Source organism: Ammospiza caudacuta, chromosome 10 (assembly GCF_027887145.1).
Source record: "Ammospiza caudacuta isolate bAmmCau1 chromosome 10, bAmmCau1.pri, whole genome shotgun sequence".
Taxonomy (NCBI): domain Eukaryota; kingdom Metazoa; phylum Chordata; class Aves; order Passeriformes; family Passerellidae; genus Ammospiza; species Ammospiza caudacuta.
In genome coordinates this window covers 9,953,131-9,973,376 of record NC_080602.1, presented here as the reverse complement: position 1 = coordinate 9,973,376, position 20,246 = coordinate 9,953,131, and the positions used below count along the sequence as shown (strand labels likewise).

Here is a 20,246-nt window from a genome sequence, read left to right as displayed (position 1 = left end):
TCTCCCCCAGAAAGCCTGAGAGGAGAAAGCAGGTGAAGGAAGTTGAGGCTGTAATTAGGAATAAAAGGGATTTCTTTAAATCAGATATGAGGGTGGGGAATTGAAGCCACCAAGTGGTTAGAACATCCTTTCCTACTGTATTTAAACTATCTCAGTCACACTGGTTGAAGCTTTAATTAGAAACTGAAATACTTCAGAAAGAAACTGTGGAATAAGAGCATATAAACACCAAAACCTGAGAAATGCTGCAATTCCTGAGTAAGGAGTGGAACTTAAATTCATGTTTTTAAATTGAACTTTTTGGAGCAAGGAGGCTGCAAAGGCTGAAAGTATTTTGTAAAAGTGTTTATAGGATAAACCACAACATTTTTGAATTGGTGGGTTAAAAGTGGACAGTGATGTTCCATTTCCTTGTAGTTACCTTCTAACTTAATTAAAATTAAAAAAAAAAAGTGAGAAAGATCTGCCAAAGTCACTTTATCTTGTTTTGGGTATTTTAGGGTGGCAGTGTTTGAATCTGGCAGTGGCACTAAAACCAATTGGACTTTACTGGGCGGACTGGAAATGCTGCATCTGCTTGTCACTAAACCAGATTGAAACTCAGGGGTGAATCATGAAATCACTGAGGCCAGATCACAAAAGGAGGAGCAGAATTTATTTTACAGCTCAGTACTTGAACCCTCCTGTGTGGAAAACCTCTGCTGAGGTGGCTGTGGGATTTGGGGAGGCTGCTGGGAGGTGACATGGCTGGGAATGCCCTGCTGCCACCCCAGCTGTGTCTGGGGACAGGTGTGCCCAGGGTGACAGCTACAAACAGGGAATCTGAATAATCCTTGGAAATGAGCTTGGGAGTGATGCCTTGTGAAGGCTGACCCAGAACAGAGACTAGACTGAGCTAAAGAATAAAGTAGGGATTTATTAAGAGGCCTCAATGGATCCACCTTGGGCAGCACAACCCAAAATGGCCACAAAATGGACCACAGGTTATGGGGTCACACACTTTTATCAGTTTGGTCCATTTGCATATTGGACCAAAACAGTTACAGCTCCAGCAGCCCATGAAGTCCCAGTTTTGGTTCTGTTGGCATATTGGCCTAAAATAATTACAGTTTCAGTCCCATCCTTCTTGTTTTCTCTCTTCAGCCCACATTGTTTGTGCTCTTGGGGCTGAGATTTGGATCATTTGTCCTTGGGTCCCCAGCTGGAGCAGGAGTTGTTGTGTCTCCCTGCTCTGTGAAGAGAGCTCACTGTCTCCTGATATGAAACCTGGACTTACACACTAAAGCAGAACAGAATCTGAAAAGTAGAAAAGCCAAACCCTGAGGTATCAGGGGTAGCTGAGCTGCTGTTTGGAGCTGTTAAACAAGCATGAGGCTGTGCAGAGCACAGAGAGCAGCACTCACTGCCCAAATCCCACCAGCTCCAGCTGGCATGGATGGCAAACTTCGAGTGCATCCTGGTGTCCTTGCTTTGTTTGGATTCCTTGGAGCTTTTCTGGCAGGCCTGAGCTTGTCTTTCTGCTCAGTCTGGGGTCTGGTCCAAGTTTCATTGCAGTGAGGCAGAGTAACACTTGTCTGAGCTCCTGGCCTGCCCAGGGGTCAGTGCTGGCTCTCTGCTGCCCAGTTTGTTTGTTTATTTTTTTCCTTCTCAGGCCCAGGAGAGCAGCAGTGGGGTCAGCAGCAGTAGCATTTCCTGCAAGAAGAAGCCCAAGTATGTCAGCCTGTACACCAGGGAGGGGCAGGACAGGCTGGCTGTGCTCATCCCAGGCCGGCACGCCTGCGAGTGCCTGGGCCAGAAGCACAAACTCATCAACAACTGCCTGGAGTGCGGGCGCATTGTGTGTGAGCAGGAGGGCTCTGGGCCCTGCCTCTTCTGTGGGGCCCTGGTGAGTAACCAGGGAGTCACTGTGAGGGGCTGGTGAGGGGATTGGAGCACAAGCCTTGGGAGGAACAACTGAGGGAGCTGGGGGTGCTCAGCCTGGAGAAAAGGAGATTCAGGGGTGACCTCATCACTCTACAATGCCTGAAAGGTGCCTGTGCTCAGCTGGGGCTGGGCTCTTTCTTTAGAACCAAAGGACACAGTCTCAAGCTGCACCAATGGAAATTTAGGTTGGATATGAGGAAAAAGTTTTTCACAGAAAGGGTGATAAAGTTCTGGAATGCCTGCCCATGGAGGTGGTGGAGACACCATCCCTGGGTGTGTTTAACAAAGCCTGGATGTGGCACTCAATGCCATGGTTTATTTGAGGTGATGGGTTGGACTCGATGATCTTTAAGGTCTCTTCCAGCCCAGTGATTCTGTGAATTCTGTGCCCTGCTTGGACCTGGAGAATTTGGCTGAATTAGCCCTTCAGATTGAATTTCTTCTTGCAAAGTTCTAAACCAGGGAAGGAAAGAACCTGTTAGGAGGTTTTTCCCATAATTTACATGGCTTTGGAGCTTGTCTGGTTTCTGACAGTCTCCTGTGTGTCACTGCACTGTCCAAAATCTCTGCAAGGCTTCAGCCCCATCCCAGGCACAGCCCTGATCTCCTTGTCAGGAGCAGTGTCCTGCTTTTCCTTCAACTCCTGTGTGATATGGATCCTTTCAGATACCAGATTCAGTTCAAGGGTTACCTTTTGAAGAAGGGAGACAAGTTATTGATGGCAGAGGAAATTCTTCTTCATGTGAGAGGAGAATTTTAACTGGGTAGAGCAAAATGTTTTAAAGCAGATTGGTTGCTATTTTGAAAGATGAGTTTAACTCCCAGTGGCCAAGAAGGAGAGAAAAACTGTTGAGTTAAGGGTTGTGGTTGTGCCTGGGATGATTCTGAGCTCATCTCTTGTCCTTTGAGCTCAGTCAGCAGCATGTCCACCCACAGAACAGGGAGAGACCAAACTCTACTTTTCTCTTTAGTAAAGAATGAGCTTCCAGGGTTCTCCCCATGTCAGTGGGGAAGAGAAGGAGGTGTGGACTGTCACTGCCACTTTAAACAGCCTGAATTGTTGTCCAGGGCTCTGAAACTGGTCAAGCTGTGGCATCTTTTCCATGTGATGTCCTTCCCAAGCCTTCATTTCCTTCTGTTGCTCAGGTGTGCACCAAAGAAGAGCAGGACATTCTTCAGCGGGACTCCAACAAGAGCCAGAAGCTGCTGAAGAAGCTCATGGCAGGTCAGTGGCCATTCCATACCTGGAATAGAATGAATCCCAATGGTTTGTGTGCATTATTTCCTTCAGACTTCACTGAGCCACTTGCCCTCATTGCTGCCCTTTGTCTGGCATTAAAGGGATGGATTGGAAGTTGTGCCTTGGTTCCTCCTGCAAGCCCTAGGCAGCATTGCCAGGCTTCAGCAGAGGTGACGGTGGCAAGTGTCACATGGCAGTGTGTGCTGTCCTTTCCCTGAGGCCCCAAGGCTGCTCATTCAGCATTCCAGAATCAATCCCATGAGCTGGATTGTTGTAGCAGTCCTTGGAAATTAGGATAAGTCTCCTGTGGAATGTGTGCTGTGCAAGATAAAGTGCTGCTGTCTGATTTGCTGGGCTTAGAGAGGTGGTGGTTAATATTTTCTAATGGCTCTTCTTGTCTCACACTTACCTTGGGAGCTAGAAATGGGAACAGAGCCAAGGAAAGCAAGAGGAAATACAACCCAGTGTCCCAGCAAGGGCCTGTGCATTGTGGGGATGTTTGTCTGAGTTTAGCTGAACTGCAGCCAAGGTTGTGGTGTTCTTGGTTGGAAACTTTGCTGAGGAGCTGGGGAAATATTTACTGCAGATCTGGGCTTCTCCTTAGAGTTGTGGAGATGGCAGGAGGATGGAAGTCCTTGAGAGCACCAGCCAGTCTGTTCTGTCCTTCCAATACAGATGCTGGCACACTTCAGGATCTCTTTTCTTACCTGTTTTGTCTCTTTCCCTCCTGGCCCTGCCAGCTTTTGTTTTGTTCTCTGTGTAGGTAAAAGCTGGAATGTGGTTTGCTGTTTGTCTTGGGAGTAAAAATTGTGCATCAGTGACCAAAGGGAAATACAGGCAATTGTTTCCCTGAAATGAAGGCATTTCCCAGTGTGGTGAAGTGCACTGGTTTGTTCCATCATGGCCTGGGTTCAAACCTTTTATTGTGGCTTTTTTTGGTTATTCCCTGTTGGTTGGGTGGGTTTGGGCCCCTTGCCAGGAGGGGTAAGAAGGAAGAGCATTTGCTGGGAATAGATTTCTCCATCCCAGGAAACAGCTGGTTTGGGAATCTGGTGTGGTGTGTCAGAAGAGGATATTGTTTGAGGGAGGCACAAACAGCAGCAGAAGGCTCTGGGTCTCCCTAGAATCTGTCCTGGGCAAGAGGCTCTTTGTGGGGGTAACAACATGTAGGAAGGGTTTGGCTTTTAGGAGGGGACTCCTAAAAGACTGGGGTTGTTACTGAAGAAGAAAGGCCTCCAGACCTTTGAGCCCTTCCCAGTCTTAGAGGGCTTATGAAAAGAAGGGAGAGGGACTACTTAAATGGGTAGTGATAGGACAAGAAAGAATGGTTTTAAACTAAAATATGAGAAATTTAGACTGGATTTTGGAAAGAAATCCTTCTCTGTGAGGGTGGTGAGGCTCTGGCACAGGTTTCCCAAAGAAGCTGTGGCTGTCCTATCCCTGGAAGTGTTCCAGGCCAGGTTGGATGGGGCTTGGAGCACCCTGGGATAGTGGGAGGTGTCCTTGGTGTTCCACCATGGCAGGGGGTGGAATGAGATGAGCTTTAAGGTCCTTTTCAACCCAAACCATTCCATGATTCTATGGCCTGAGACCTGTGGTTGGTGATGGGAAGGATTTTGACTGCCCAAATTGTTAGGGAAGGGTGAAGGAAAAGCAAAGGCCAAGAGCTTCTCCTTAGCCTCTACCCAGACTTTATCACTGTGATATTTAAGTGATTCCTTCTCTTTGGAGGAAGGAGTTTTTAAAATGGACTTGAGGGAAAATTGTGGCTTTAACCTCGCAGAAAGATGCTGATCTTGCAGCAAAGCTGTACTTTCAGCTCCTAGCATGGGATTTAGTTTAGGGGACATTTCTGCAGCCCAAATGGCTTTAACTCACTGACTGCTGAGCTGTGGTTTGTTTTGTGCCTCAGGTGCTGAAAGTTCAGGGAATTTGGATGCCATAAGCAAAGGCTTGCTGCCTCAGCAGGAAGCGAGACTCAAATCAGGCCTGGAGATGGCTGTGAAGCACAAGGACAAACTGCTGGAGTTTGATAGGACAAGGTAAGATACTAGGTGGGAGACTGTCATGAACAGCATAAATGACCTGGCAGGGAGGTGCCTTTAGCAGAAATGTTGGGAATTCCTTCTAAAACCCACAGCCACTTGTTGTGGTGTTGGGGGTTCCCAGGACAAGGTGAGAGATGAGAATCTAAGTTCTCAGAAGGTTGATTTATTATATTATGATATTATATTAAAAGAAAATGATGTACTAAAACTATACTAAAGAAAGAGAGAAAGGAGACATCAGAAGGCTAAAATAAGAATAAATAATAAAAACTTATGACTGACCAGAGAATCTGACACAGCTGGACTGGGATTGGTCATGAAGTAAAAACAATTCACATGGAACCAATCCAAGATGCTCCTGTTGGTGAGCAACCTCCAAACCACATTCCAAGCAATCAGATAATTATTGTTTACATTTCTTTTCTAAGCCTTCTCAGGAGAAAAATCCGGACAAAGGGGTTTTTGATAAAATACCACAGTGACAGCCACTGACACCTTAACTATGGCCCTCGGTGGGACAGGAGTGAGTCTCTGGAATGGATCCTTTTGGATGTCTTTGCTTTTTGTCCCTGACAGTCCATCTCTCCAGAGGGATGGGAAAGAGCAGGTTTATGGAATTTGCAGGCAACCCTGATGACGGGGAGAGAATGATGCATCTGACTCCATCCTATCAGAAGGCTAATTAATGACTTTATTATACTAGATTATATTACATCTAAACTGAATCTGCCAAGCACTCAACTCTGCACACACTGCACAGAATCTTGTGACTGTCAGCGACAGTCCCAACACACACAGTCCCCTGACAGGCCAAGGAAACAAAACCCCATCACTTTGGGTAAACAGTCTCCATCTTGCATTCTCCTTTTGCACGAACACAGGCACAGCAAACGAGATAAGAATATTCTTGGGAGGAATTGTGCCTTGCTTTTCTCTGTGAGGAGAAACGTGGGGCTACACAGCTTGGAGGGTGGGTCTGAGGCTGTGCCATGCTCACCTTCTCCTGTGGGGGCTGCTCTCCCAGCGTGCGTCGGACGCAGGTCATTGATGACGAGTCGGATTACTTTGCCACGGACTCCAACCAGTGGCTGTCCAAGCAGGAGAGGGAAGCGCTCCAGAAGAGGGAGCAGGAGCTGCGGGAGCTGCGCCACGCCTCCCGGCTGGCCAGGAAAATCACCATCGACTTCGCTGGCAGGCAGATCTTGGAGGAGGACAGCAACATGGCTGAGTACCACAGCAAGTGAGTGAGGGCTGGCAGCGTGCCCGGGAGCAAGGAGGTGCAAATCCTTATGGAGAGTGGTCTGACAGCCTGGTAAAGCTGCCTGGGAAAGAGATGTTTCAGAAGGCCTGTCTCAACGGAGCCACTTGAGCTCAGATTCACACCAAGCTGAGTTTCTGCACTAGAGAGCAGTGAGTCCTCAGACTGGAAATCAGATTAAGCAAGGAAGTCATTTAGTTGGGGAGAATGGGGCAAAAATGCTTTGAGTCAGAGTGTGTGGGGAGAAGGGATATGTTCCCAGGGGAAGCAGGGAATGTTCACCCCTCTCCTTTGTGCTTGCAGACTGGATGAGACCATTGCAGCCATGAGCTGTGGTGCACTGAGCGAGCCAGCCAGGAGCCCTGGGGCAGAGATGACACCAAACTCGGGGGTTTTGGTGAATCCCCGTCTCCTCCAGCCTGCTCCTTTGGTCAGTGGGGCTTCTGTGGTTTATTCCAGAGTAGTGACTAATTTTGGGGAGTTGAGCTTGAGAATTGTCTGTAGAAGGGGATCTTTTGGGGAAAAGATCACAGGATGGTTTGGGTTGAAAGGGACTTTAAAGACCATCTCATTCCATCCCCTGCCATGGGCAGGGATGCCTTTCACCAGTCCAGCCTGGCCAAGAACGCTTTCAGAGATGGGGTGACTTCTCTAGACAAGCTGTTTCAGCATCTCACAGCTCTCACAGTGAAGAATTTCTCCCTGATATCCAATATCTCCCTGCCCTCTGCCAGTGGGAAGCCATTCCTCGTTTCCCCTTGTTTCCTCCCCTGTGTCCCTCATTGGCCATCTCACTCTGGGATAGAGAAGGTTTGACAATGCCCTGCTCCTGGTGGGTTGGTTTATTGGATTTTTAGCATCCTGCCTCCTTTTCAGGCATGCAGAACAGTTTCTGAGAGTCAGCCTAAGGCTGTGTCACCCTTTCACCTCTATTTTTTGAAGCCTTTTCTGCTAGATTCCCATTTCCCAAAGAGCATAAGGGTAATGAAGGAAAACTTCAAGATAGGATTTGCGCACATTACTCCTGGAGAGGTGCTAACCTTTTTCCTGTTTCTTTTGAACACTCCCAAGTGGGTGGACCAAACTGGTTTGCTGCCACCAAGGAAAGCTGTTCATTCCACAGAGGCTGGAAGCGAGTGCGGCTCGGAGCGGAGCCGCCTGCGGATCCAGGACCGGGAGCTGCAGGAGATCTCGGATGATGGTTGGTGCCTCAGCCTGCACCAGCCTTGGGCTTCCCTGCTTGTGAGAGGCATCAAAAGGTGAAGGTGTCCCAGGCAGCTCCTGCTCCACGGGGAGGTGGGAGGTTGTGTTCCTCAGAGCATCTCTGTGGCCTGTGCAGTCACCGATACCTGTGATAGCTCCAGGTGTGGAAGCTGTGCTTCCTCTTCCAGTGGGTTGAGGAGCTAGAAAATATTTTTTTTTTTTTTTGGGATAGTACCTAACCTGTAAGGGACAAATTTCTTCACAGTGGGTGAGTGAGTGTAGAGAGAGGCTGAGATTTCGCTGCTATAGCTGGGGCGTTCCTGTGTGGAATTTGAAAAGCAAATAAGGTAATCACTTGAAATATGTTCTTCTGGGTTTTTTGTTCAGCATAAAGAAGGCAACAGTGGCACCAGGCTTTGTTTAAAAGAAACCCAACCCTTGCCACTACCTTCAGCCTCCTGGGCTGGGAATTGGGTTAAAAAGGGAGCTGCTACTGTTAATAGTGAACAAAGAATCTCCTTTAGCCTTTTTTTCCCTTCACCACATTTCTCATTTTGGAGACCAAAGCTTTTTCACTTCCCAAGCTAAAGATGCTGTAAATCTTAATGTGCCAGGATTGTTCATCCAGGTGTTCTGGGGATGCTTCAGCTGCAGAATTCCAGGATCTCCAGACAACTGTTCCATGCAGAGACTTAATCCCTTATTGCTCCCTTGATTTTTCTGTGTGACTTTGGGAGCTTGTGAGGGACTTGTGTGAGCAGATTGTCCTGTATGTGTGTTCTGCTGGCCCTGCTGGGGATTGATGTCCTCTAAAGCCCTGAGGACATGCTCTGCTTTATTTGTGACATTGTTTTTTGCCTATCTCAGCTTTTCTTTGTGGCCCTGACACATTGCTTGAGTTGGGGTAATCAGGGCAAAGCTTAGCAGCAGGAATTGACTATGTTTGAATGAAAACGTGGGGGATTTCTGCTGAAGTTTTAGTCCTGCATTTTCCTCTCTTCTTTAGGGTGGAGGGCAGGACCTGGTACACATCTCATCGAGGCAGGTTATGGATTGCAGCTACTGCTAAAAGACCTTCCCCTCAGGAAATCTCAGAGCTGGAGGCCACCTACAGAATGCTGCACAGGAAAGGTGAACTCCTCTCCTTGGTTCTTGGAGTGATTTGGTACACTGAGCCACGTAATGAGCAGTGTCAGAAATCCCTCTCTGCTGAGTAGGGAGTGCTGTACATAAAATTAAATGTCCCAGCCCTTTATGAGGAAGATCCTGATGTGGAAAAGGCACAAAAAAAGTGTTAAAATTGCTGTGTGTGTTCTTGTGCCTCAAAAAGTAGAGGTGCCTGGAGGAGATGGAAGGGCACTTGGGGACTGGGAGACCCCAGCTGTGTGTGGGAATATGGGCTCCCTGAAGAACTGTTTCTTGTGCTGCAGATGTGGAATTTCCAAGTGATTATCCCTCAGGATGCCTCCTGGGCTGTGTGGACGTGACTGATTGTTTATCACAGGAACAATTTCAGGAGCAGGTGAGTACAGAAATGAACCTTCCCATGCTTGCAGTAACCAGCAGGCTTTTAAAGCAGTGGAACTTGTCTCTGGAGAATTTTAGATTGTGTTGAGAAGACGCAAGTTACTGCAGGGATTTCTGTGGCAGAGGACATGAGGGGTCCTGGCAATTCAGGACAGCATGGAAACATGGACAGCTCTGCCCCAGTGGTGGTGCTGTGCCTTGGGAGCTTGTCCCTGCCCTGTGGTGCCAGTGGCACTCACTGCCCTGCTGTAGGACACATGGCTTGGCCTGTGCAGAGGGATCATGGGCCAGAGCTGCTGGATCTTCTTCCAGGAGCTGGAGATCACAGTGGCCTCACTGGTGCTGTCACACTGGTGAGAGTTGTGCCCTGTCTGGGGCACTGAGTGGCCTGGAGATGCAGCCATGGACAGGTGAGCTCTTTCCCGCCAGGGAGGATGGACAGGAGAGCCACAGGACTACCTGCAGTGAGGCAAGGCTGGAATCAGGAGTCCCTTGAGAAATCTCAGCCTGTGAAAGTCCATGGGTGATGATGATGTGTTCCAGATGTGCTGAGAGCATTGGCCCATGGCCTTGTGAGGCCACTCTTAGCTTGGGATGGTTATGGAAAGCAGGAGAGGACTCTCCTGCAGCTGTGGTTAAAAAGGGAAGGGAAGAGATCTGGACACTTCAGGCCAGTCAGCTTCACCTTGGACTCTGGGAACCTCATAGAGATTGCTCTTGGAAGCCAGTTTACATTTGGTTTTGTTTATAAAACCAATAAAACAGTTTTGGGCACATGGAGGAAGGGGACATTAGGACTAGCAAGTGTGGATTTACCTAAGAATAAACTCATGCTTTACTAACCCCATGACCTTCTTGCATCCAGTAGGTAGAATGGAGAGTATCTATTAACCTGCTGTCCTGGAGTAGGCACAAATCCCAGAGGAGTCAAAACCAGTAGAAACTGGTAACTATGTGTTGGTTAAACCACATCTAGAGTACTTGGGTCACCATAAAATTGTTGAAAAACTGGAGCAAGTCCCATGGAGACCACAAGGTGGTTAGGGGCTCCAGCCCTGTGGGGAGAGGCAGGAGACACAGAGATCTTCCCCTTCCTGCAAGGAGAGTGTTGGGAGACAGAGCTGGGCTCTGTGCTGACATACAAGGCAGGAGGGTCATAAATTGAAAAGGGAAGGTTCAATGTGGCTTAAGGGAACAAATCACCATAAGGGTGGCCCAGCAGTGGGGCAGGCACTACCCAAGGGGTTGGGAAAATTTTCAAGACCCAAGAAGACAAAGCTGTGGCCAGCCTCACCTGAATTCAGTGTTTTCCTTGCTTTGATTGGGAGGTTGGACTAGAGACCTTCAGAGACCTGAGCCTGATGCTGTGACTGACTCCATGCTCCCAAAATCTGGAGCAGGAGCTTTCCTTGAGCTGTGTTTTATGGGTTTATAAAACCTGCACTCAGCACCCAGCCCAGCATGGCTGTTCCTGATCCCATTTCATCCCTGCTCACTCCACTGCCCCTTGTGCATGTCAGGTTTGAATCACCAAACCTTGTAGGGCTTGATAGTGAACCATGACCATCTTGTGAGGTGGAATAAATGAGTTCCTTGGGAAGGAATGCACCAGGATGATCTTGCTGTGCAGAGCTGGAGAGGCAGCAGGAGTTGGGGCTGTGTTTCAGGGAGTTCTTCTCTGCCTTTCCTAACCCTGTGAGGTTTTTACTTGGGAGAGATGCCTGGAAAGACAGGGAGTGTATTTCTGATGAGGTTGTGTCTCTTAGTCACAGGAGGAAGGCAGAGAAGTTAGAGCATGAGCAGCAGAGGGAGCTTTGGGACTGGAATACCATGAAACCTACAGGAATATTTGGCTTTGTATGCAAACAAGCCATGGGAGAGGGAGAGGAAGGGGCACCAAGGGCATTGTAGGGATTTTCTTTTGTAGCATCCACTAATTTTCAGTTTGGGCTTCAGTGTAGGTTCCTGTCCATCTCCTGCTGTGGTGGAAAGTAGATCTTGGTCTCTTACAAGTACTTTTCTCTTTGTCACAATCCCTGCTCTTGCTTTGTGGATGGTTCAGGCATTGGTGGAATGGCTGTGACAGCATCTCTGATGTGGGAATTGTGCTGTAGGTAACTAGCTTTAATCTTCCCAGGAAGGACCTTCCCAATTAACCACATTCTCTGGGAATCTCTCCCAGTTTGTGGGCACTGCTTGGCTGCAGAGGGGCTGGAGGCAGAGCAGTGTATCAAGGAGCACCATTATCCAACCTGTTAGTGGCAGATTTCCCTTTCTCCTCAATGCTGTGGCATTTCCTAGGTTGCATTTCTCTGCCTTTTTGCTGCTCCCATATTCCAAACTCCTTATAATCCCTAATTTCCTGCTTTTTCTGGTGATTTTGTCTGTTTTTCCCAGGATTCCTTTAAGCAATAGTAATTTCCCTCACTTGTGAGCTAAAATCCAGAGATTTGAGCCTTTCTGCAGTTGCTTTCTTAGGAAATATCTGGTTTTTTAGGCTCTCAGGAGCAGCAAGTGCATCTGAAGGAAGCTGAACTGAATTTAATTGCAATTGTCAGCAAGATGACAAAGCTCAGAAATGTGAGTTGGGTCTCGCCAGGAGTAAGAAATTCCTGTTGCTCACGTGGGTATTTCAGCCTGGCTTCATCAGCAGTGTCAGCACTGTGATCCAGTGTGCAAAGATTCCTTGTAGCTCAGGCAGAGAGGCAAGGAACATGATGCTTTCCCACCACTTAGGGCGTGCAGAAACATTGGGTATTTTCAGGGAATGTGTGAGCAGGCGAGGGGAGGTGATGCAGAGCAGAGACCTCTCGGGGATTGAGCTCTGGTGGAGCTTTTCCAGGCTCTGTGCTTTGACTCACACCTCTCCTCCTCACCACCTCCTGTTGGAGGCTCCTGCATGTTCCAGAAGAAATCATTTCACAAGTGCAGGGTGAGCCTCACTTGCAGGTTATACCAACCTCCTGAGGATGAAATAGTTCCTGGCTTGCTCACGGTGTTTTGGTGGCGATCCAGTGTTTTTTGGCAGCCACAAACGTTTGGTTTGACTCTTGTGACTATTTGTTCCCATAGGCAAGGGAGACTGTTCCTGGTCTTAGGTCTGTTTTTCTTTATCCTGGGGGTGTTCAGCCTGGAGAAGAGAAGGCTCTGAGGAGGCCTTGGAGTCCCCTGCAGTGCCTGAAGGGGCTCCAGGAGAGCTGGAGAGGGACTGGGACAAGGAGTGCCAGGATATGGGGGAATGGCTGCCCACTGCCAGAGGGCAGGGCTGGATGGGATACTGAAAGGAATTGTTTCCTGCGAGGGTGGGCAGGCCCTGGCACAGGGTGCCCAGAGCAGCTGTGGCTGCCCCTGCATCCCTGGCAGTGTTCCAGGCCAGGTTGGACAGGGCTTGGAGCACTTTGTCTAGTGGGAGGTGTCCCTGCCCATAGCAGGGGTGGAATGGGATGAGCTTTAAGGTCCCTTCAACCTTTACCCAGTCTGTGATTCCATGGCTTTGTGGTCTGTCCCACTGTAACTCTCCCATTACCTCTCAGCCCTTTCACTGCTGTCACCCACTCCCTGTTTAGCACTGTCTGCAGATTTAATTTCCCTGCTGTTTGCATCCTCTCTCAAGTTGCTAATGAAGATGTTGTGGCACCCTGCTGGTATTTTTCTATCATTATCCTCATTTAATTTTATTTTTTTTTACACTTGTGCTCAAAAAACCAAAATTAAGCAACGCTGCCCCAGCAGAGTCAGACCCATTCCCTGCCAGAGCTCTTGCATTATGGCCAGGGAGGGGTTATTTAACCACATTTTTGCTGCACATGTAAGCCTGGCCTTTCATCACCACTGAGAGGGGGCGGTTCCTACCTTCCCCTGCCCTACCTGCAGCATTGGAGGCCCAGCTGACGGTGCTGAGATGGTTTGCAGATCCTGAGGACGTGTGGGAAGTGATGATGGAAGAGGATCTGTAGTGCTGGAGCTGGCAGGGAGCAGAGGAAGAGCAGAGATGTCCTTGTGATTAGGATCAGTCAGGTACCCTAATCCCAGTTTATGCTGCCTATTGCATGAGCTGGTTAAATCTGCTCCTCTGGGTCTCTTTCCCACGTGAAAAATAAATCAGTTCTTCCAGGCAGAGGTTATTTACACCACATCTTGCTGCTCAGAGCTGTGATCTTTGGCTTGAAGCTGCTCTGGCAGCAGGAGGGTCCAGCCCAGGTGTTCAGTGTCCCTTGTTGTGTTTGCAGGGAGCTCAGCCCTGCTTGCCTGCTGCCTGCAGATCCCTCTGAAATCTCAGGATTTCCACTTGAGCTTTGCACATCTTGCCCCTCCTCAGAGCACATTCTGGGCTCATTTCCTCCTCTCCCTGGCAGCAGCCCAAAAATCCCTGCTCAAGACCAGAATGATTCCTTTGTTACACTTCTCAGCTAGAGGTGACCTGGAAACTTTTTTCCCCCTTGGAGATCCAAGTGTTCACCCAGGCTTTTCCTTGCTCGGAGCTGACGTCAGTGACACCTTGAGCAGAGCAAGGAGCTGCCCTTGTTTTCCTCAGGAGGTGTCAGTGACCTCAGCAGTGCCCACTTGGGATCTGTGGCATGGGGCAGGCAGGCCTTGGCGCAGCACTAAAGCCAGCAGGGAGTTGTTTACATTGATGCCATTTCCATGTGCTCTGAAGTCCGTGTTCCTTTTGCTAATGGCTTTGATCTGAGAGGTTATTTAGCTGGAAAAAGAGAGTTTCCTGCTGCTGTTTGGGTGGTTGATAGGTGTGCTTGGTTTATTTCAAGTGCCAATACCTGGATGGAGCTATTATACCAGGCTGAACTATTGGCTAATTATGTTTGATGGGAGTTAAGTGTTGATTTTTCATTTCTAGGTGATCACTTAGTGTCCTAAATCTGCTCAGGGAACATGTAGAAGCTATTTTTGTGCCACGAGATTGCAGCTATCATTTAAATAGGCTCCAGCTTTCCCACTCAGGAAATTTGGGTTTAAACTTTTGGCCTCCTCTTCCCTCCCTGGTGAAAAGAGCAACAAAAAAAAATGAACTCTGGTGCCCAGTGTACAGAACTTGGTTTAGATTATCAAATGGGAGTGAAGAAGGGTAGACATTTTCTATATTTAGACTCCAGAAGGTGCCTGTTTAGATTATCTCCAAATAAAGGAACAACAGCCCTCTGGGAGTATTTTCCTTAGGAGTTAATGGGAGGGGAGAAACACAAACATAGGCATTGATGTGTGCTTCTAGGAACAGTATAAATGCATAGAGACTTTTTATGGGGACCTGGTCCCTGAGGGAAGGGTTTCCTGGTGCAGGCTCTGAGTGAGACAAATGCCTGTTTGTGTGGTGCTGTGGCTGTCCTGGCCCCTTCCTTGCCTCCCCACCACCAGGATATTTGCCTTCTCATTCCTGAGGCACCTCTCCCTGTGAAGGATTTTTAGCTAGGTCAGATATCCTTCCTTCTGGAGCAGTCTAGGTGGTTGTTAATGATTGCAGCCCACGAAAGGCCTTTGAACTTTACAGGGCCCTGCATTCTCCTGAGCTGAATTTGTCTTTTCTGTGCAGCCAGATGCCAGATCCAGTGGTGTCAGGCATTAGGCTGGCTCACAGGGTGATGCATCTCTTTAATTCAGGTTCTCACCCCACAAAATCCCCCGATTTGTGGTTCTGGGAGCAGAGCAGGAATGCAGCTGGTTTGGATTAGGGACGGTAAGAGATGGGGGAGTTTTTCCATATGGGAAGTGCTTTGGTTTTCATCAGAGGCTCTTCTGAGGCTCCAGCTGCCTTGCATAAGCCAGCAGGTTTGCTCAGGTCACTGCTCAGGCTGTTAAGATGAAGGAGAGATTGTCACTTGATGATGATTAATTTAGGAATGCATTAGCATGCCAAAGAAATCGAATGATAGAGGCCTGCTTGCCCTCTCCTCTGGTTTCCTAGACCCAAGGGAGAAAGCCAAGCCAAGGCTGAAGCATATGACTTAATTAATGATGACTGTGGACTTTGCCTCTGCTACCATTTCAGCAAACTACTCATGAGCTGGCAGGGCTTTTTCCCTCTCTCAGATGTGGTCACTGATACTTGCTGCCTTCTCACTGTTTGGGTTTTATTTAATCCTGAAACTCAGGGTTAGATAAAACTGACCCGGAGCCCCAGGTCTGGTGCCCCACTGCCTTCCCATCCAGGTTGGGCTGTGACCACCCTTTCCATGGTGACCCCAAATGATGTGTCAGCTGCAGAATGCAGCCCCCACAGTAATGCAGAGTGCCCAAGGACTCTGCTTGCTTAAGCTTTTGTTGTGTGTCACTGATTTCCCAAGCCTGAACAGACCGGTCGCTCCAATGCGTTTCCTGGTCCTGTGAGAGATCCCATCCCATCCGAGGGGTTGAATCAGTTCTGGGGGCAGGTGCTGGCATCCTTCCTCCTTGGGGAGCAGCAGCAAGGGTCAGCAAGGGGAGAGGCAGGGGCAGGGCTGTGCTCCCAACGTTTGCGTTTTCCAGCTTGGCTGTGTGTTCTACCCCTGTTCTTCCCAGCTCTGACTGTGAAAGGCCTTTGTGAAGCTGCTTGAAGTCTGACTGTATGCAGCCAGCTGAGCTACCCTGACTCCCCTCAGCTCCTCCTCCCTGTTGCTTTTCCCTTCTCCTTGCTGATGGTGCAGGTGATGGGGCTGCGTTGGAGCTGAGCTTAGCCCTGTCCCTTGGTACGGGGCATGCAAACAGCCCTTTCAGCCCAGTGCCTTCCCAAATATCATTCCAAGTCCACCCAGTTTCTCCTGAACTGGTTGTCAGGCACTCTGTAAATACCTCCAGCCTTTCCAGGGTTTACCATGGGCGGGTTTTGGGCTGGGATGTGAGGGCAGGAGGGTGTTGGTGGCTGTAGGTCCTGCACTGCCGGTTCAGGGAGAGCAGGGCTGTGCAGCTGAGCCCTGACAGACAGCTTAGAGTGCACCAGCACAAGGCTGAATTTGAAATCTACATTTCAAAGTCCTGTTATTACTAACTATGTTTTAATTGCTTCCCCTGCCCTTCAAATCAAAGCACAGCCTGTGGTGTAGAGACACCTCGATGGGAGCCGGGCTCTGAGAACACCCACCGGATGGATCCGCCCCTCCAGGGAAGGATCCCGCGGCCATCCCAGCATCTGGTTCTACCAGCCAGGCATGGAGGGGCAGAGCAGCCCAGGGCTGCCAGGCATTGTGGTGGGAAGAAGGGGAAAGGAAGGCAGGCTCACAAAATTCCTTGTGCATCCTGGTGCAGGGAGCATGTGCCAGCACACAGAGCTGCCAGCAGCAGCTGTAAGCGCTCAGGAACAGCAGGGAGGATGTTGACTGCAACAATGCATCAAGGCTGTGGTTTGTAGCCTCAATAGTCAGGCAGTTAACTTTTTTTCTCCTTTTTTTTTTAACAAAGACATTTTGATTGCCAAATCCATAACCATTAGCAGCTGTGGTTTCGAGCTGTTCCTTCCTCACACGTTGCAGTCTAGACCTGACAGGCTTTCAAACAAAAGTTTGGCTGACGGCTTTTGTTTGGATTTCTTTGTGATCCTACTTTTTTTTCCTGCTTTTCGTGTTCTCTTGATTTGAACTGAACATCAGCGTGCGTCCCTTTGCTAACTCAGCCTCTGTGAAGCAGCTCTGCTGCATCCCTGAGCTCTTCCATGGCCAAGGACAGCTTGTAGTGTTCTTTGGGTGCATGTTCTGGATGTTTCTGCCTCGAGCTAGAAAATTTGGCATTTCTAGAAACTTGGATGTGCTTTAGGGTTTCTATTTAGGAAAATGTTACATTTCTCATGGGCCAAAGGCTGGTTGGCATATGACCTTAAAAAATGCTGCTTGACAATGTGCTTGGAGTTGGAAGTGTGATGCAAGACTGTGTCATGAAGGTGATCAAAACTCGGAGTGAAGCACTTGCTGCTCTGCAAGCACTTTTCAGGACTGGAGGGCTGAATCAGGAGGTGACACAATGGTGGTAAACCTAAGGACAGCTTGTAGTGTTCTTTGGGTGCATGTTCTGGATGTTTCTGCCTCGAGCTAGAAAATTTGGCATTTCTAGAAACTTGGATGTGCTTTAGGGTTTCTATTTAGGAAAATGTTACATTTCTCATGGGCCAAAGGCTGGTTGGCATATGACCTTAAAAAATGCTGCTTGACAATGTGCTTGGAGTTGGAAGTGTGATGCAAGACTGTGTCATGAAGGTGATCAAAACTCGGAGTGAAGCACTTGCTGCTCTGCAAGCACTTTTCAGGACTGGAGGGCTGAATCAGGAGGTGACACAATGGTGGTAAACCTGAATCTGCTGTTGGCAGTTGGGTGTCACCTGTGTGTGAGCGTGCCCTGCGGCACTCAGGGTGAAGGCTGTGTTGGGAGAATTGGCTGGATAATTCCCCAAAGGGAACGTCCTTGTAAAGAGATGATGGAGACCACTGCTGTCAGAACAAATGACAGGGAGCTGATGCTCCTAAACCACTCTCCTTGGAAAAGTGACAGGCCAAATGTGGCTTGGGCACAGTGGCACCCACATCCAATTAAGCATTATCTCTCAGATTTGATGGCTTCAGTTCTCTTGGATCCATGTGTTTGTGGTGCAGGCATTGCTGCGAGTGCCCTTATTTGGCTGCAGCACCCCCATCCCTCCCAAAAAGCTGCCCATTTTCTTTTCCCTCTTGCAAACCACTGAAGAAACATTTTCTAGCTGGATGGTGAGCAATTTCCCTCCGGAGAGGAGGAGAAAATGGCTGTTTAGTAGTTAATTACCTGTTACGTGTCTGTGACAGCGATGAAGCTTATGAGGCATGAAAGAAGAGCGGATCCGCCTCTCCCACAAATCACCAAGAAAACGGGGTGAAGGAACTTGGGCTCCCAGGGGATCCCTTGCATCCCACTCCTCTTTTTGCACGTGGCCAAGGGGTGTCTCCAGCAGCCAGGACGAGCCCAGTGTGTGTTTCTGCCTGCTGGGGGGCGCTGATTTATTGCCCCTGCTGGATGCAGCAGCCCTGCTCTGCCAGAGGAGATGCTGCCTCCACCAGGATGATTTTTTCCCCTTTGAATGCATTTATGGTGAATTCTCTTGCCAACACACGGGGTCTGCTTGCTTTTATTCTTTCCAGACAGTGTTGCTTTCCTGTGCTGTCTCTTATATTTCAAGGCTCTTGGAGAGCAGCAGGGAAATGAAGGCTGGAGCGGGTGTCCTGGCCCGGCGCTGCCTGGCAGAGCGAGCCGTGTTTTCCCTCTTGTTCACCGGGGAGCCACGCCAGGAAAATGATTCACCCCTTTCCATCATGAACCTTGCAGAGCATCTCAAGCACCTCCTGGCTGCTGGTGTCCCCAGCAGCTGTAAGATGGAGAGACAGTGGCAGTGACCAGGGGAAGGACCACAGGTTCCAGCGTGCAATTCTCTGCCGCGCTCCCATGGCAAGCACAGCTCAGGCTGCATTGCAGGGCTCCACAGGCTGGCTGCCGTGTGTGAAACCAGGACTGTTCCCACCCCTTTTGTGTCCCCAGGCCTTAATGAGAGCAAGAATGCTCCTGGAGGGTCGCTAGAGAAGCTGCTGAGCGCGCTGGGGCTTTGTGCTGTGCGGAGCCGCTGCTCGGTGCACGCGGTGCCTTTGTTCCTGCCTCGGATGCACCAGAGCAGAGCTCATCTCGTTAGTGATGGTTTGGCTTCCCCCCAGGACGTTTTCCTTCTGCTCTTTCCATTCCCTGCCTCCGGGTCACAGCAGTTGGGTTCAAGCCAGTGCAGCTTATTGGGGAGAGGAGCAGAAATTGAGGGGTTTGGGATGTTTTTTTTTTTTTTCCTCCTGTGGAGATGCAGTCAGGATGAGCAAAGGGTCCCAAATGCTGCATTAAGTACCAGGAATGCTGGGTGAGCCTGCCCGGCCCCAGCATCCTGCTGCAGGCTTTACCTAAATTGGGAAAGGAAAAAGTGTAACAGATTGGTGTGGGGGGGAAAAATCTAGCAGGATTTTTTTTCCTCAGATGTCAGAGAAGGTGGGTTTGTGTCTCTGCTGGCTCCGAGCTGGCTCGTCCCCTCCTTTGCTCTTTTGCTGTGGGCTGTGGAGCGGGAGGCTGGCAGCCCTGCTGCTATTCCTGGTGGTGACAAGCTGGTGATGGGAGACGAGGGATGGTGAAAACAAAGTGTAGGGAACATTCATTAGCAATTATCCCTGCTTGCAGCTTGAGCTGGGTGGCTGTTGGGGACATCTGATAGCCACTTAATACGTGTGCCAAGCGCTGGCTCTGGCGTCAGGGTGAGTCTGGTGGGCAGTTTTTGGAGGAGCCCAGTGCTCAGCTGCCTTTTCCACCTTCCTTTAACCTCGAGCTCTTCCTGCAGGTGTTAAGCTGCCTTGAGATGTGCTTTTCCCTTCCCTCCCACCTAATCTCCTCACAGCTGGGGTCTTCCAGACCTGTTAGCAGCAAAGTGAAGCCCAGCTGGAGAGGTGGGACGAGCAGGGGGGGCAGTGGCCGTGTGTGGAGTGTGTCTGTGGGGTGTTGGTGTGAAGCAGTGGGAGGAGCAGCTCTTGGTGAGCCACATCAGCTGCTTTCAGCCCACACAGCCCACTGGCCTCCCACCTCCCTTGCTGCCTGCTGACTACAAGGTGGCAGAAGGTCTGAAAGGAGGCTGAATCTCTTTTTTCACACTGTAGTTGCATTGCATAACCTCTCTCTTTCGAGCTTCTCTGGTCATCTGCAGGACTGGAGAAGGGTAGGTTTGCTCCTTTTTGAGGGACAATCTGGTCTCTGGACTGTTTGTTGTATCCAGGTTGCTTCCAGGGAGAGGCAGTGTAAAGCTGGAGTATCAGCCCCTATCTTATTAACACCACCAATACAAGAGAGATGAGTGCTGTTGAATTTAAGAAGGGACATCCCCCATCAGACTCCTGGCTGGGTTTGATTCTTTGGTCTCTGGAAGAGAGGGAGCATGGTTTCACTCTGAATTGACCTTTTATTTGAAGAACTGCTGCTGGAGATTGTCTTTACTGGGGATCACAGAATCCCACACTGGTTGGGGTTGGGAGTGACCATAGAGTTCATCTCATTTTATTCCCTGCCATGGGGTGAAACACACCTC

General features: G+C 49.4%; 1 protein-coding gene across 1 annotated transcript in view; it reads left to right on the top strand.

The window, feature by feature from the left end:
- The window catches only part of TRIP4 (thyroid hormone receptor interactor 4), a 30,601-nt gene that overhangs the window by 3,258 nt on the left and 7,097 nt on the right, over positions 1-20,246 (top strand). The window contains exons 4-11 of the mRNA XM_058811451.1: positions 1,652-1,885; positions 3,070-3,148; positions 5,076-5,205; positions 6,236-6,451; positions 6,773-6,899; positions 7,541-7,728; positions 8,679-8,803; positions 9,103-9,194. Of these exons, the coding sequence (XP_058667434.1) occupies positions 1,652-1,885; positions 3,070-3,148; positions 5,076-5,205; positions 6,236-6,451; positions 6,773-6,899; positions 7,541-7,728; positions 8,679-8,803; positions 9,103-9,194 (1,191 nt within the window). The remainder of the gene's footprint in view (positions 1-1,651; positions 1,886-3,069; positions 3,149-5,075; positions 5,206-6,235; positions 6,452-6,772; positions 6,900-7,540; positions 7,729-8,678; positions 8,804-9,102; positions 9,195-20,246) is intronic.